The 18,502-nt window shown below is 33.4% G+C and overlaps 1 protein-coding gene across 4 annotated transcripts in view; it reads right to left on the reverse strand.

Moving 5' to 3' along the window:
• Nucleotides 1–989: 989 nt before the first annotated feature.
• The window catches only part of LOC124363683 (zinc finger CCCH domain-containing protein 4), a 49,436-nt gene continuing 31,923 nt past the window's right edge, over nt 990–18,502 (reverse strand). For all 4 annotated transcript variants that reach the window (XM_046818951.1, XM_046818945.1, XM_046818956.1 and 1 more), the window contains 6 exons: nt 12,414–12,706; nt 11,357–11,529; nt 10,017–10,271; nt 8,126–8,325; nt 6,256–6,547; nt 990–1,809 (listed from right to left, as the gene is read on the reverse strand). In XM_046818951.1, the coding sequence (XP_046674907.1) occupies nt 1,423–1,809; nt 6,256–6,547; nt 8,126–8,325; nt 10,017–10,271; nt 11,357–11,529; nt 12,414–12,706 (1,600 nt within the window). In that variant the 3' untranslated portion in view covers nt 990–1,422. The remainder of the gene's footprint in view (nt 1,810–6,255; nt 6,548–8,125; nt 8,326–10,016; nt 10,272–11,356; nt 11,530–12,413; nt 12,707–18,502) is intronic.

An 18,502-nucleotide genomic window follows, 5' to 3' on the forward strand; every position in this document is an offset into this window, starting at 1 on the left:
TCGTACAGTCCAGTATTAAAAACCATTTATGCGTTTGGGTATAAAGATACCATCATCAGAAGATACATGGGCGTCAGCTTCGTTAAAAATATTATTGTTAATGAACAAAAATCGGTAGGCATACCCAATTCGCATGTAGAATACTCTGATGATATTTTTATACCACGTTGATTTTTATCATTGAATTGTATGACAAGATTGGCCTATGATGTGTTTAAATATTAAAATTGAAGAAAAATAGTGGAAGGACATAGTTTTGAGATGTGTATAATAAAATAATCCTACCTATTTCAAACCGGAGGTTACTACCTGAACAACCCTACCTCATACAAAAGTATCTATACGCTTATTTTTACAAAGTATTTATATTATACCTGTCCCATTAATAGTTTATTAACGTGTTCAGAACCAAATCAGAGAATTTTTACCTGTATTTCCTAGTGTATTCATATTTCATAAAATAAGACTATTAATCTACATGTTTGTAATCTATTATCTGTCCGTTCTCTTTCATTACGATCATGGTTCCAGCAGTGATGATTAATCAAGTTTATTAGAGTTTTAATTATTTACTTTAATTAGGAATGTTTTGACTGCAGAACATTTTATACTTGAAATTAATAATTAGAAATGTTTTGCACTGCAGAACATTTTATACTTGAAATTAATAAGTTTATTAGGTTTTATGTGATATATGTATTAGCACAGTGTTTTCTAAATTACAAAATGTTATTTATATTATATAAATTTTCCTTGAGTTGGCTACGCTAGAGTGTTAAAATCTAACTTTCTTAGTGTATGCATAACTTGTGTCATTATTTTTTTTTTTCAATCTGAATTTGAGTATTAAAAGACCACAATAAAACAGATTTTGATTTTTTTAAAGTTTTTGGTGAATACCTTTAAAATTAACCCAATGTTAATAAAAATCATTTAATGTAACATTAGATTATAGATTTCCAGGTAATAGTAAGAATAAAATACTTATATCTTTCTGGATGAAATCTTTAATATGTATAAAAAATTATTTACACCAAAGGACCTTATGCATAAATACATTTATTTTTATACAATACTTCAACATGCAGCTAGCACAATATGAGTATGTACAGATAAACTTTATATACAGCTAACCTAAAATCAATTAAATGTCTGGGTATAAAAATTAAAATTAGGATAATATCATACAAATAAATTACAGCAATATTTTTACATGGTTTTGCACAACCATTAGTTATAAATAAAGAAATATGCATTACAAATTGATTAAAGAAATAAAAATTAAACATTATAAAAAGTACCATATCTATTCTCAGGGAAAAAACTGTTAAGTAAATGACCTCAATGAGATCTTTAGAACACTGAACTGAACAAAAAAAGTAAGAGTTATTTTCAACTTAAAATACAAATTAACAAAACTGTTTATTTGTTATAATTTATAAAAGGAACTCTGTGAGCCATCTGAGTGCGAAGATCAATGTCGTCTGGTCTGGATGGGAAGCTCATGCTGCGCTGTCGGGGATCTACAGGTCGGCTGGGCCCAGGGGTGTACACTTCATCGTCCTGACGGGGAGTAGGAGGTGGGAACTGCCTCATATCACTGTCCATGCGGTAGAACTGAGGGCGGTGGTCCTCATCGTAGCGTGGTGTGGCAGGTGGCATCAAAGGGGTGGCTAGGAGGGGTTGTCTTGCCCGAGGGTCCCGTACTGGCTCGTCTAACAACCGCTGACGGGGGTCCCTTGGTAGTCCAAGGTCATCGGCTAGTGAGGGCCGCACTGCTCTCCGCAACCGCGGGTCATTCACACCAGGCTGCAATAAGAAATCTCCATTAAACTTACTTATCACAAATACAAACTCTGCACATTTTTGTGATTTTAAGCTCAATCCACAGTTTTAATAATACAAACAATTGAATTCTTATAAATATTTTCTGGTTAAAACTTCTACTAAACTTGCAATTTTATTATTTAATGATGTTTGTAAATTGTTAATAAAATACTGTAAATCTCTTTTAATTAATTCTTTAAGGACCATTTGGAATAAATATAACATATTTCTGTTGCCTGTATTTCATATATTTCTGTATAACGTATTTCTGTTGTCTCTTACTTTGATTTCAAACTTTAAACATCTTAGAATCATCAGTGAAGAGGGACAATATATTTCCGGCAATGTATTCAGGACAATGTCGAGTTCGAATGTGGTTTGTTGTTGTGTTGAATTTTAGTACAGAATGTTCAGTGTAGTTATTTTTTATAAATGACTGTTCTAGTGTGAATAATTAATTGTTCATCTGAAATGTCAAGAACACTTGAGGTCCAGTGAAGTTGATCAGGTGTTAGATAAAGAATAGGAATTTTTTATGACAGTGGTCTAGACCCAACTTACAACCTCTCTACTGCCTCTACTTCTAGAAGAGATTTATTTGTTGGTAGGCCTACCATTAGGACTATTTTTTTGCTTTCTGATTCATCTGAAGATAGTGATTTAGGTGAGGTTAGTTCTAATAGACATCTTAGTTCAATTCAAAGATATATCTAAACTCAATCTAGGCCTAACATTGCTGCCAGACAGACAAGGCAATTTCTGAGTGAGAGCTCAGATACTGATGACGAGAATACCAATGTAAACCATTAACAGTTTAATTATGACAATAAGCCTAACTCTTGGAAAAAACTTATAGAAATTAAACTCATAATTTCATACACAGTTTAGCATTTTATGTAAAATTTGGTTCAAAACATTGTAACTTTGACCCTTAGACATCACAACAATTACTTTTATTTGTTTTTTATTGCAGCCTTTTTAAGATTATTAACCAGTGAAAACAATAATTATGCAGTCTAAACCTTCTTTAGTACACATGATGCTACAAGCAGATTTTGAATTTCAATTTTACTTCCAGAAATGAAAAATGCAATGGCAGTTATTTTGAACATTGTGTTTATCCTAAAACCTACCATATAAGCATACTGTTCAAACAATACTACACACCTTCTCAACAAGTTTCTGTAGATTAATTGACACAAAACACTAGTCTCAACTTCAGCAATATCTGCTAAACAAACACCACCACGATACAAAAATGTGGGTATTCTGTTAATAAGTATTGCATAAGCATTTTTCTACGAAGGTGCAAAATCACATCACAAGAAAACTGAAATAAAAGAAAAGGTCAACAATGGTAATTCAAAGTTATTATCAGCCTTTAACATGTATAGTAAAGACTATCGTGTATTTACAGACAATGTTTTTGGCAGCATACTGTTAGTTCATATAAAAAGCTTACTCTCCTGACAGGCAAGTTAAGATAGAACAGAAGGGGTTTGCCAGCTATAGTATTAGGAAAATCAGAGCTTGGACAAAAAGTTTATTAAAAAATAACAATACAGTCATTGTGGCGTACTGCCATGAAATGAGCCAAAAATACCCAGTTTTAATCATTTTTCTAAAAAAGAAGTAAAAATGTTGAAATTAGCAAATAGGACAAGGAAGAAAAAATACTGAAAATAAACATGTTATTATTAACAATTATAACCGCTATATAGGACGTATTTATTCATTTCGATATGATGTACAGTTATATCAATGAATGCAAAACGATAAAATACTGGAAAAAGTTACATTTAATATTTTGGTACAATGGTCCTAAATGTACAAATCCTATATAAAGACATCACTACTAATAATAACATGAAACCCATATCCAGATATCATTAAAATTATAGAAGGTTTAGAAAAAGAGCAGATTGTAACAGATCAGATCAATTGAAATTACATTTTTATATAGTTCACAGCAAATCGGTAGGTAGATGCTGCTGGTTATACAGTCAAATCAACTTAAACTACATAGTCTTGTTGACTAACGCCAAATCACATGTAAAAGTTAAAATAATTAATGAAGAAAAGATGTCATATATTAGAATGAATTATTCAATTATAACAATTAAGAAAGAAATGCATGTTCTATAAACAGTGTTAACAAAATATTAAATTCGAGCATAGTAGTTTGGGTCCAAGACTAAAAGTTACTACATCTGTTCCTGTCGACCCTGTTCTCCTTGCTATCTTGTTCTTTTTCATCCCTTGGCTTTCTTAGTGGAAGGAGCTGATGATATGCTACTGTGGTAATACAGAAACGATTTAATATAATTTGTATGTGGCAGTTTCACGACCTACATCAAATGGCTCAACCAACCTTGGGCAATTAAATAATCACGTATCCAAACTACATCATATGACGTCGCCAACATTGCCCAGTTTATTTTGCCTATACACCAAACTTCTACATATACGGCAACCAACCTTGGGCAATTGAATAACAGACATATCAGATCTTACCAGACGTCACCAACGTTTGGCTGATCAAATAACCTACACACCCCGACTTGAACTTCGACATATGGCGCAACACAGGAGACAACAAACTAATCAAAATTAACCTTCATATCTGGACTACTTCATGACGGGTTTACAATAAACTTGACTTGCCTCAAAAATTGTGTAGGAGATCAACAAGCATCAAGGGGCTTAGAAAGATTACCTGACAAAAGAGAAAAAACTTGTTGGACTTGTATAAAAAAAGATAAAAGTAGAAAGGAGAGCAGAACTGAATGTTCAAGTTGCAAGTAATGCTGCCACCAATCTCTTTTTGTTTGTGAAATATATGTGTAAAATCAACCAGGCTAAAGAATTATAGCCATTTTCAAAATATTGTATATAGCATCACTTTTATAAATACTTCTTTAGATCTGCTGGATCTTTTTCATAAAGGAAAGTTTAACTAGCCTGTAAGGTTTTGTCTGTTATGCCAAAGCTGAACAGTGCATTTTAGTAAGCGTTACAGAACAATTGAATTGTTATGTAAGAAATTCACAACAAATTCTTAGTTGTGGCGGTGGTTGTACAGCTATAAAGAATTACATGTACAATTAAAAAATAGCATTGTAGTTAATAGTTAATTTATTTTTACACACATTTTTTAACTTTTTCTTTTTCCTTTCATTAGAGAAAGCAAACTGTTTGTGTTATATAAAATGGCCTAAATCTATTTTTTATTAATGAACAATTTTATTATAAACATAAACCCAAAAACCAAATCTGTTCAGTAAATAATTTTGTAGACATGATTTTTCTCTCAGACACTTGAAAAATCACATTATTAATGTGCACAGTACTTGGAGCATGGACAGAAAAACAAAAATTTTCTTTGTTTATGTCCAATTTTGTTCTGATCCTAAAAGGCTTTTAATCAGGAATGCAATGTAAAACCGTTAGTTTCAATGCATTGATTGCATATGGAAAACAATCTCGTATAAAACATTAAGAGAACTATTGTTATTAATAGAAAACATAAACATATGTTATTAATAGGATGATTAAATTTTAAATAATTAATAATGTAACATATTTACTAACTGAGAATGCTTTAAACACAAAATATACTTAATTAACAACTAGATTTCTACATTTAACCTTTTGTGTTTAATGGGCAACTCAGTCCGACATTACTATCTCCGCCATTCTGGTCCAAGGCCGCACTCAGTCCGACATCTGTTGCAGCGTGAAAATCTTTATATTCATGACCAATAAAAGCCATTCGGACTCATATTTGTTCGATATAATGTCTCTGCAGATCTTGTGAAATCACCAGACACAAGTTATCTTTCTTTACAATGTCACTTTTACATTATTACAATGCGTAGTTGAAAACCTGCATAGTCTTTATTTTCAGCTGATCAAGACTTGTAGCCTCTGCTGCTGTTTGGTTAACATGTTTTGAATTCATTTGTTTAGGAATAGATACAGATGTATTATGATTAGTTAGGTGTCAATAAGAAACATGTTAAGTGAGTTTCAATTGAAATGGCGTAAATGAGCCGAGGCACGGTGATGCAATTGTTTTACATGATGAATTAAGAATATACTGTTTGATTTTGATAGTGACAACGATTATATTGATCCTGATTTTGCTATTTCTGACGAAAGTGTAGTGAGTGATCGTGATTTAGATAATAACGAGGCTGAACAATACCCTTCAAGACCAGATAGGGCTAGGCCCAGTCAAACCTGGACTCCTTCCTAACTTGCGTTTTATAAAGTATCATACTACAAAGAGGAACAAATGGACCCCAAAAGGTTAACATACTTGTGATCAATCTACAACATCACTAATCTCTTTAACTAACAGCTTCTAAGGACCAAGACTTGAGTTGTAGGAATTGTTGCTAATTTTTTAAACAAACAATGACATACCTTAGGCTGTATCTGGAGACTGTTGTAATCCGGCTTGATCACATCGGCTGGCTGAAGCTGCCAAGACATAGGTGTGTGTGAGGTGAGAGAGGCATCAATCTCATTGGCTGCGGAGTGCTGCACCGGCTTAAACGGTAGACTACGCAGGTCTACATCTGCACTGGTAGGTTGAGGTTTCACCGTACTGGTAGACTTTAGTCTCAAGTCTACGTCTGATGGGACCGGACTCTCTATCGATCCTCTGTGGCTTTCTATAGACCCTCCTTCTGCCCGCAGACGGGGATCCCTTACCCTGTATCAATAACATAGAACTCTGTAGTACAGTATGATTGATTTAGATTAAAAGAACCGTTCACAAACACAAAATTATAATGGGTCCATAGGAAAATTAATATTGGTCAACAAAGGAATGAAAATAAACAATTTTGAACTCAAAATATTTACAAATCTTATAAACAATTTACAGCATGCAGATTGATCAAATTACTATCAGTTCATTTTGGTTTTTATTTCAAAAACATGTAAATTGTACCCATATTTTCAACAATTTAAACAAATATATAATATTATCTTTGTTACATATAAATAGAAATTAGTAAGTTCTAAATAATTTAAGGACTTACTTTAATTATTAATGCTGCAATAATGAGAACCTATTAAACTTCATTCTCTATTACCAACTAATTTTCTTGGTTATAGTAGATGATTCTTATTTATATGTCATAGTTAGATATAAATAGCAAATATTAATTAATTGAAATAATGGAACACTTGTGTTTCGAAATGCTGATTAACCCCTCACTACCACTTATAAAGATATAACACTATATTACCTAAACTATACCCCTCAACTATACTGCTATAAAAGTCAGTTGGTGAAACAAGTAACAAGATGTTGCTAATATAAACAGGCCACCATGACAATCGATATTTCTCATTATATAGACTACCAAACAATAACAATCCAAAATGACGAACGGAATTACATTATAGGTATTTCATATTATGGTATAGTTTAGCTATGTGTTTATACCTAAAAAGTAATAATTTAATAATGAATTAAAAACTATATAAATGTATTTATTAAATGTAACAAACAAAGTGGTGTAAAACTTACTTCTTACAATTTTTAAGGACAAGCATGTCCAACAGCTTGTAACACAAATAACAAATTCAACCCCAATGTAGTCCCGGCCATTACTCAAATACCACACAAATCATTTTACATTGTTAATCAATTTTAAACAGTATTGTTATAATAAATTGAAAACCGCTAGCTTTAATTTATTGTAAATAACTATAATAAGAACGGTTTTGTATTCAATAGTTTAGGTATTTCTAATTGATAACTTGGATCCCTGATTCGATTGCCTTGGTGGCTGCTTTTATTTTACTTTCTTATATGGAGCAACAGTAAACAGTAAGTTGGATTTAAAGTAGAAAAACAAACAAAACTAGACTCAGTAGGTCCAAATCTTTTGACCTTTAGCATGGACCAGACAAAGTGAAAGGCCAGACGTCAGCATCACCAATTTGACACCACATTTATGGTGGCTCACACATACAGTGAATTCCAGTTGTGTATCCAACAGGCATGTCCAAAGTCAACCGCAAAGGGTTAATTACAATATTTAGTCTTGTTAAAAAGACATTTTTTAATATGATACAAGCAAAATTAAATAAACCAATTCAGAGTTTTAATAGTAGTTACAAGTACTTTAAAAATCCAATCACTGAATATGTAGTGTAACTGTTTACATAACACTGTCCATTGTACAATAGAAACAGGGCAAACAATTTTAGATACAATACTGTTTTACAAACACAACTTAGTAAAATAAATTTTTGAATATACAGGAGCTGAAGTTACCTTGGTAGTTCAGGCTTGACAGGTTCACTCTTGGGAATTTCAACAGGATTTTCAGTCTTGATTGCTGTGGTTGTTACTGAGGTGGTTGTTGGTTGTTGTTCAACTTGGTTGGATGAGCTCATCTTTTTCAAGTTTGTCAGAGCCTCGAAAACTGTACTCAGGCTCAGATTGGTCAAGTCCAGGTTAGAGGGAATGAATGACTGCACACACAAACATTTCAAAATTTGTTATTTAATGTCAGTTTAATTTGAAACTTAAAAATAAGGTACTAATAATAATAATTCAGTGATTTTTAAATAAGTACAAGGTCATTTTAACAAGTTAAAACTAGTCTCTCTCTTATGTCAACTCAGAAAATAAACATTGTTTGTGACAAAAAATTATATCAGGTGGTTTGGGTTTTTTGCTATTGATGGTGATCTCTGTGCTGAAGTATACAATTTAACAGCTGGTGTAAAACTACAGATTTTAAGACAGATAAATATACCTAGGCTAAATAACAACAAATTTTACTAAGTAATATTGTAAAAATCAAACATCTAAAGAACCACAGACAATGTAGAGTTCACATTTAGTATAAAGGTAATTTATATCTGAATTGAGAAATTAAGTCCTTAAAAACTTGATATTTTGCTTCAAGAATGATTTTGAACAATTTAAAATGTAAATACGGGCATAATGGAAAACATTTAACCCTCCAAGTGATGACTAAACCATTTCAAAGTGCTAGGCCATTTTAGAGCATGACTTTTCTTTTTTTTAAACAACTTTTTATATACAAATATATGGTCAAATTGCATGTATTACATATGGTTTTTTTCACAAACATATGTTCTGTAAGATCAAGTAAAAATAAAAATGCTTATCTTTTATCATAACAAAATCTGGTCCTTCTAACCGGTTGTGTAGTTTTTTATATTTTTATTTTTCAAAATCCTTGACGTATAGTTTTTACAAAATGTAGTAGTCCTAATTCTAAAAAATATGCAAAATGTTCAAAATTTAATGCTGAATAAGAGAAATATCACTTCATAACCTTTTGCACAACATATCACAATACTAATTGGTAAAAAACAAAAAAAATGTTTTTTCGCCCAAATTTTACTAAAATGTTTACCACATCAAAAAGTGTCAGTAAGTAGTTGAATAGTGAGTATTGTCTCAAAATAAACACATATTTAGTTACTGATATGAGTAAAAGTAAGAACAATGACAGATAAAGTATTAAAAATACAGAAAAATGGCTTATATACATATTTACATTAGACTAAAAAAAAAATAATGAGTCACTCTCTGGTGGGGGTGCTGCTTTCATCGCTATCATTTCCACTCAAATCGTCATCAAAACAGCGCTTAATGGCACTTGAATTACTAAGTTCACTCATAGCACAAATAATTTACTCAATAAACAATAATATAAGTCACTTACAAATCAAAAGTACTAAGTAAAACAACAACGTCACGGTCACAGAGCATCGGCCGCGAGACGACCGTAACAAACAAACACGCATCGAAATCAGCTGACTATTATTCTTACTCTTCCTCGCAACCTTCTGAATTACATAGTTCTAATTACGTTATTAGATAGGGAATTTATTCCTACATGTAGCCTTATAAACCACGTCATTATTGAGCGAACTGTTCGTCTGTGATATGAAAAAAACGAACATATCGCACAGTGCGATAGTAGCACTTTGAGGGTTAAATATGTAAACATACAAATTCTGACATATTATCAGTTTTACTGATTGTATTGTATATTATCTAATAATAAATAACAGACTATGTTGCTGATAGAATACTTAAAGATATATGTAAGATATTTAAAAGACGTAAGACTGAAATAAACTAAATTTCGTTACAGAAACAGATTGCTCTACATCATACTCACTGTTGGGGCCGGTGTTTTGTTGACATCCATTGGCTTGGCTGCTGCAGACGCATTGGCCAGCAGGTTCAGCAGTGGCACCATCGTAGATGTAGATGTGGATGTGGCTGTGCTCGTAGTGCTAGCACTGCTAGACTGCGTCAGGTTTTGAAAGATGGAAGGTAGAGGAGCAGGGGAAGGGGAAGTCTCCTCATCACTTGAGTACCAGTTCTCGTCAATTTTACTCCCCTCTTCATCATCCTCATCATTTGCACTTGTCTAAAATATTGGATAATTTTAAATCTCTTCACAATGAATATTTTATATCAGCTTAATTTAGCTAACAGAAAAAAAAACAATTTACAAATGAGGGTCTCAAATTTAGAAATAAGGATGAGGAAGCATGTTTAGTCAGAGATTGGCTTCTTGTTATCATAATTGACCCAATAATGCAAATTTAATTGAATAAAAATTTGTCTAATATATTTTGTAGATTGCAGAAATCTAGTTCTCAAATGCTGAAATGCTGTTCAATGATTAAAACCGACAAAGAAACCCTGAAAGAAGCTATCATGGAACAAATTCTCTATCAAAAGAATTTTTATGTGGCCTATTCCAACACACTCTAGCATCACAATATGGCTCAAAATTTACAAATAAGTTTCCTAGTAACATTCCCTAAACACATCAATTCTAGTTTTCTAGTATTTACTTTGGCAGAACAACTACAAGAATCACTAGGCCAATACTCATTGCAGTGCATATATTTTAAGTAGAGTATATATTGTGAAATCTGAGCAAATGAGGTTGATTATCAAATTTTAGTGTTAGCCAAGCGTTTGAGTTTGTTAGCCAATATTGTATAACCTGAGCAGATATAATTCTAAGTTGTCCAGAGACTATGTTTAATTGAAGCTCTTAGTTTCTCTCGTAACTCAGCTTACATTTATTACCATATTAAAGGATCAAATAAGTAAAACCTCAACAAAAACAAGGCACTGTTCTTCATATATAAAGTATGTCCAAAAAGTAAGTTCCATTTTTATTTCTACACTTCAACGATGATGATTAGTTAAAAGAACATGTTACTACATGGTAGAAAACACAGGCAGCAACCTTTTATGAAAAAGGCATACAAAAACTTATGCCACGCTATGACATATGCCTATACAATTTCAGAAGTTATGTAGAAAAGTAGTTTAAGAGATGTAGATTTTTGTACAGTAAATATTTTTTTTTATCCGTACACTTTTTTTTTATATAACCAAATGGAACTTACTCTGTGGACATACCTCGTATGCCAGACATTTATACAATGTCAATCTATCAAAAGATTAATGTAAAGAGTTCAGAAATTATCCCACCTGGCTGTTGTCTGCCTCCCTCTGCTGCTGCTGTATTCTGAGGAACAACTCTCGCTGCTTCTTCGGCAGATGTTGAGGTATCAGACCGTTCTCCTCGTATGTGACCTTCTTATCTTGGTCTTCCACAGACTTATCTGTTGACACAGGTACATCACCGCAATTCCTCACGACATCTGTCAGGTGAAAAACATTTATATTTTTTAAAATGCAATTCAACTTTTTTATTTGCAACTGCCTGTGAAGAAATTTACAGTAAAATCATTAATTGACAATTAATTAAACTTTGAAAATTGTTTAATGAGTCAATGAATGAAGTTATGTGGTATGCAAATGTATGTCATTTGAGTTGTTAAATTACACCACCACTATCAGATTTCTGTAATCTACTCTCTGCCTTTCACAATTAACTACATATTATGTTATAAACTGTACATGAGTATACTAAAGTATTTATAACATAAACACCTACTCTTGCAGAAGTCTTATCTTTTTAAAGAAAGACCTAAATATATTGAAAAATAGTATTAACAATTATCATAATTTCTGTCACATGTAGTCTTAAACAACTCAAATAAAATAAAATGTTTTTATTCACTTTCTCTTGTTTCCATGCACAAACACATAGGTTAAAGAATAAAAAATGTATTATATACAAAAGAGTGACAACATAATACTGAGCAAAAGTATATACAACAATTAGATTATTGCTTGAAAATACAAATTTTAAAAATATATAATACACTATCTATGCAATATGATTCTTTTGATTGGAGCTGTATGTCGTGTGATTTTACAGGATTGTGAACATAACAAAATTTTAGGAACAAAAGCTTTTAAATTATAAAAATATTTAAAACTACTCTCTTTCTTTAATTTAGTATGCTAAGCACACCAATTGATGCTTTAAAAACCACCACGACGATTCTTACTAATGCATCACAATCGACTCTCTAGCGTTTTGGAAGTCATCACGACCCTGTTATAATAAAGTTTGCTGGTAAATTGTAGTATATCTGTATAATAATATAAGTCATTTGTATTTTATATTTAAACTTACCTTCTTGGCTAGGTGACATTATTTCAGAATTTTTACTGCTATCTTGATCCTCATTGTCAGTTTTTTCACTGACAACATCTTTGCTTCGTTCTCTTTTCTTTTCTTTTTCCCTTTCTCTCCTTTCTTTACGTTCCTTTCTGTGTTCTCTTGCTTTTTCTCTCTTCGCCTTTCTCTCTTTACTCCTCTCTGATTTCTCATGTTTCAACTTTTCATAGTCCCTGTCCTTATCCTTTTCCCGTTCTTTTTCCTTCTCCCGCTCTCTTTCTCTCTCTCGCCCAGGCGAATAGTTATCCCTGAAATTAAACAAGCTGTTACTTCTACTGCGACATTTATAAAATGTAAAATATCATGTTTCACTTTCAATAAACAAAAATTATTTTTCACTTTCCAGTTAAATAGATTTTAAAATACAAGTGTTAAATGTAAATTTTAAAAAATAATATGGACATACAGAATCATAACAGAGTATTTGTATCCCCATGTAAGCGGTATATTGAAGTATAGGAAGCATGAAGAGAGTGCAACATTCCATCTTAAAGTATTTCTGAGACTTTGAAATATTACAGGAAAAAAGCAATTCGGTATAAGAATACTAACTAATATGAAAAATTTTAATTGATAACCATGAAATATTGTTTGACTTCCTTTGCAGTATTTATATATCCAAAAATAAGTGTTTTATACAATTTTAAATCAAATTAATTAAACCCACAAGTGTTGTAAGCAAATGTCTAATTCTGTATCCAAGATTCAGATAAATGCTTACAACATATATACAGGCTGAGTCAGAAATATAGTAAAATATTTTAAGACATGATTGTAGAGCTAAAAATAAGAAAAAAATGTTATATAAAGGTAGGTCTGGAAACACTGCATTAGTGAGTAATGGCTGGCTAAAGATTTTGCTTTGTTTTCAGTTCACTTGGTGAAATTAAGTAATTCTGAAATGGTTTGTTCTCACTTTTTAACTCAAATAAGGTGGATTTATAAGGGAAATCACCTGAAAATTCAAATAAAACCACTCTAGAGGTTGTAGTGTGAACAGTTTTTGAGAAAAAGTATGAAATTTGCCAAAAATCTAATAACAAAAATTCCATCTTAAATGTTAGATGTCCAATAACTTTGTTAACCCTCCGGCTGGCGCGCATTTGAGCCTTGACTGGCACCCTGTTTTGAAGCTTCGGGCAGAGTTTTTAATTTTTTATCCTGTACAATTAATTATTGGAGAAAACACAAAAGTGTTATACATCAAATTACTCTGCAGAATATGTTGTACAATATAAACATAATTATAATTTGACTTGCCTAAATAATTGTGGATGTTTGATGGTCAGAACTCAAAACTTTTTTTTTTCAAAAAACACTTTTTTATATTAAGCCATTAAAAAAAACTCAAAATTAATTTTATTTAAAAATCTAAAATATGCATAATGTTCACTTACTTACGCACAAAAAGAAAATACATAGTTATAAACACTTTTATTTACAAATGAAATTACAATTGAAAAAAACAAGACTATATACAAGCACTAACAGTTGCCGAGTCGCGTCACGCGGAAGTAGTCGGGAGCTTTTAGCGGCCAGTAAAATAACAAATATTTATATATATATAAAAGTGAATACATTATTAAAAGGCTTGGGATCTTGTGATTAAAGTGATATAACTTTTATGCGATTCGAGCAGTAATTATCGGAATTATGACGTAATTAGTAGACGATGTTTAATGAGTCGTATATTACGACTCTGCCAGTTCACGGCGGGAAAAAATGAGTCGTAATTTACGACGTTGCCAGCCGGAGGGTTAAATGACCAATAAACAAATTGTTTTTCCTAATACAGACTGTAGAGAATTTAATTCTGAAAACAACCATAGTAAGCAAAGTTAACTAAATGTGTAAAAAAGTTATGAAATTGACTCCTCACGTCTTACACTACACAGCAAACTTTGTGTTAAGTATTTTATTAACCAGTTATTTTCATCCATTTTATTAGTGATTTTGTGTTGTGTGTTTCATTTATTAAAAATGGAAGGTAATATTCATGTGTATTCAAACTCTGAATTAGCAGACATGCATTTAATGTATGGTTTGGGACGCTGCAATAGTACTGCAGCAAGACATCTGTATCAAGAGAACTTTCCTAACTGCAGGTGTCCAAGCGCAAGATTTTTTGCCACTATTCATCAACGCCTATATGAAACAGGTGAACAAACAACAGCTGCTAAAAGGCTACAGAGTCTTCAAAGACTAGCTTGCTTAAGCATCACGGGAGCGATGAGCTCCTGCCCAACACTAGCAATAGAAGCGGTTCTGGGTTACACTCCTCTGGGGATGAGAACAGCCGCTATAAGTGCAATGAAGCTTCTAGGTACAATGGTAATAAATGCTACCTCCTTAGAAGGCCACATGAAAATATTGCAAAAATTTCCTGAGGCTGAAATGCTAACAAAAGTGTCAGACACAATGGTTAAGAAATACTCCTTTGACAAACCATATATGATCTCTATCGGAAGTAGGGAGAAATGGATTAAAAAGGAGGCCTACCCTACAAAAGGAGTCCTGAAGTTTTACACTGACGGTTCACGCCTTGACTCTAGGGCAGGATACGGAATACACGGACCTGGAGTTGACATGGCTGTGCCCCTAGGAAGACAATAGAGTCATGGCAATAGACTCATGTTCCAAAAGACTCATACAAATGAGGACAAAAGGATTATCATACCTAATACTTTCTGATAGTCAGGCTGCACTGAAGGCACTTGATACCTGTTCGTTTGATTCAAAAGCAGTCTGGGAATGCAGGAATGCTCTAGCAGAGCTGGCAATGAATAACAGAGTAACACTCGGTTGGGTACCGGGTCATGAAGGTATTCATGGAAATGAAAAAGCAGACATCCTCGCCAAAAAGGGAGCGGAATCCACAATGGTGGGGCCTGAGCCAGGTCGTGGGATAGCCTTCTCCAACATTAAAGCTATGGTCAAAGATTGGGAAAAGAGGACAAGACACAATAATTGGAGTAGAGCCTCAGGATTAAGACTATCTAAATTGTTTATCTCTACTTACGTTAAAGGGTGGACAGCTCTCCTAGACCAGAATAAGGAGGAGGATATAAGATTGATATTAGGAATGTTAACAGGACATGGCCCTCTAAGGAAGTACCTTATGAAGGTAGGCCTTAGTCAGAGTAACGAATGTCGACTCTGTGGAGAGGAGGAGGAGTCAGCGGAGCACATTTGGTTAGATTGTCCTGCCATCGTAGAGACTTGGAAAAGATACCTGGGAGCATATCTCCTCAGCCCCAAGGACATAGAGAACAGGAGCCCTTAAATCTGATTGGTTTTTGCAAAAGCCTTGGTCTGTGAGGGCACAAAATAAAAGTAAGGGAGGCGCAAAGGTCCTTTTAGGACTAAGCGCGGGGACAAACTGTCCTTTTCCCTCAGGAAGGAAAAAAAAAAATCTGAAACAAGTTCTTTGAAGTCTTCGGAGCATAGTAATGCAGGCATCGCCCGATCATGTAGGACTGTTGAATTAGAAGAGTTGGTTCTTAATGAAATGTTTGATTATCCTGAAAAGAGCGCTAGAGAATTGTCACTACAGTTCAATGTCAGCCAATCTAGTATTCGGAGAATACTACAGAAGTACCAGTTACACCCACACCACTTCCAGCATGTCCAAACTCTTTTGCTACAAGACTACGCCGCTCTCTGTGTTGCTTTTTGTCGATGGCTTCTGGGAAAATGTGCTGATCCAAACTTTTTAAATATAATTCTGTTTACCGATGAGGCTCACTTTACAAGATCAGCTATCATTAACTTCCATAACAATCACACTTGGGCAGACAGAAATCCTCATGCTATCAAACCTAATCGCCCACAACATCAGTTTTCAGTAAATGTTTCGGCTGGAATCTTAGCAGATCATTTAGTCATATTCGTGCTTCCTCCCAGGCATAATGCTGTGGTGTACTTGAACTTTTTTAGAGATGAGCTACCTAACCTGCTTGATTATGTACCTCTGCATTTGCGCCAAAACATGTGGTTTATGCATGATGGGGCACCTGCGCACTACTCTCTGGCTGTTCGTGGACACCTAAATGAGAGTTTCACAAATCAATGGATAGGCCGAGGTGGACCAGTTTCAATGCCAACAAGATCAACGGACTTAAATCCTTTGGACTTTCACCATTGGGGACATTTTAAAACATTAGTTTACTCTTCCCCAATAGATACCATTGAAGAACTTCGATTAAACATTTCTAATGGAATAGAAACCATTAAGCAGACACCTGGAGTTTTTGAACAGGTCCGAAACTCGATAAGAAGACGCCTGAACACGTGCATTTTGAACAACGGAGGTCATTTTGAGCATCATCTTTAATCTTCCGGTCAGACTTAGAGCGATTATAGATATGTTTATTGTATTTAAAAATAAAATTTTAAACTAAAAATATGTTTGTTCTTCACCAGCTGTTACAAATCAGATACTCATTCCTTATTATAAAACAGCAAAAGTTTGTTGTGTAGTGTAATATGTGAGGAGTCAATTTCATAACTTTTTTACACATTTAGTTAACTTTGCTTACTATGGTTGTTTTCAGAATTGAATTCACTACAATCTGTATTAGGAAAAACAATTTGTTTATTGGTCATTTAACAATGTTATTGGACATCTAATATTTAAGATGGTATTTTTGTTATTAGATTTTTGGCAAATTTCATCCTTTTTCTCAAAAACTGTTCACACTACAACCTCTAGAGTGGTTTTATTTGAATTTTCAGGTGATTTTCCTTATAAATCCACCTTATTTGAGTTAAAAAGTGAGAGCAAAATATTTCAGAATCACTTAATTTCACCAAGTGAACTGAAAACAAAGCAAAATCTTTAGCCAGCCATTACTCACTAATGGAGTGTTTCCGGACCTACCTTTATATAATATTTTTGTCTTATTTTTAGCTCTACAATTGTATAAATGGCAATAGCCTTATTTAATTTCAATAAACATTGAATCACAAAAAGTACTTGCTCCGCCGGGAGTCGAACCCGGATCTCTCACTTGCCAGGTGAATGTGCTACCATTACACCACAGAGTGCTTACTTTTTCCGATTCAATTATTTTATATTTGGCCGTATCTGTCACATATGCGTTTAAATAAGCAAACTAACATATGATCGGAAGACCAAATACATGTCAAACGACTTTGGTTATTTAAACGCATATGTGACAGATACGGCCAAATACAAAATAATTGAATCGGAAAAAGTAAGCGCTCTGTGGTGTAATGATAGCACATTCAACCGGCAAGTGAGAGATCCGGGTTCAACTCCCGGCGGAGCAAGTACTTTTTGTGATTCAATGTTTATTGAAATTATATATAAGAAATATATATATATATATATATATATATATATATATATATATATATATATATATATATATTCCTTGTTTTTCCTGTAAATCTGAAGGTCATATTGCGTTTGATATATGTGATTCTGACATCTTTTGTCTATTGGCTTTGTGCCAACTCGGCCTTAGCTATTGGGCCAGATAAGGGGTGAAAAGGAAGAAGAGACTGTTTCACTACTTCCGTCAATCCGTGTTCGGTGTCTGTGGCGTGAGGGATTAATAATAGTAGATTTTAACCTTTCCAGCGTTATTGACGCGGATCCGCGGAGGGCCACTACAAGCTCAAAACGTCATTGCTGTGGATCCGCGTTTTTGCATTCTTTATTTTCTTACTGCTATGTTAGTTGAATATTTTGCTGCTAGATGGTTCTAGTAGTCATGCGACATACAGACGGGTTGCCCCGCCTCGAATTCTGTTACAATGGGAGTGGCAGTTGCTTCTAATTGGCCAAACACTGTCTAGCGGGCGTGGCCCGCGCCTTTCACAAAGTCATTGACGGGATCTCCCGTCAAGTCATCTAGCCAGTTAGTTATGAGGAAGCGTCCGGTACACGCATATGTATTTTGGTTATCGCTAATTTTCTGTAGTGTCCTATTCTTTTTAAAGTAAATTATTCATATTATATACAGCAGTTTCCAGTATTTATTTAGTGTTTTTTACCATCATTCGTGTGAATGGCGAAT

Source organism: Homalodisca vitripennis, chromosome 1, assembly GCF_021130785.1.
Source record: "Homalodisca vitripennis isolate AUS2020 chromosome 1, UT_GWSS_2.1, whole genome shotgun sequence".
Lineage (NCBI taxonomy): Eukaryota > Metazoa > Arthropoda > Insecta > Hemiptera > Cicadellidae > Homalodisca > Homalodisca vitripennis.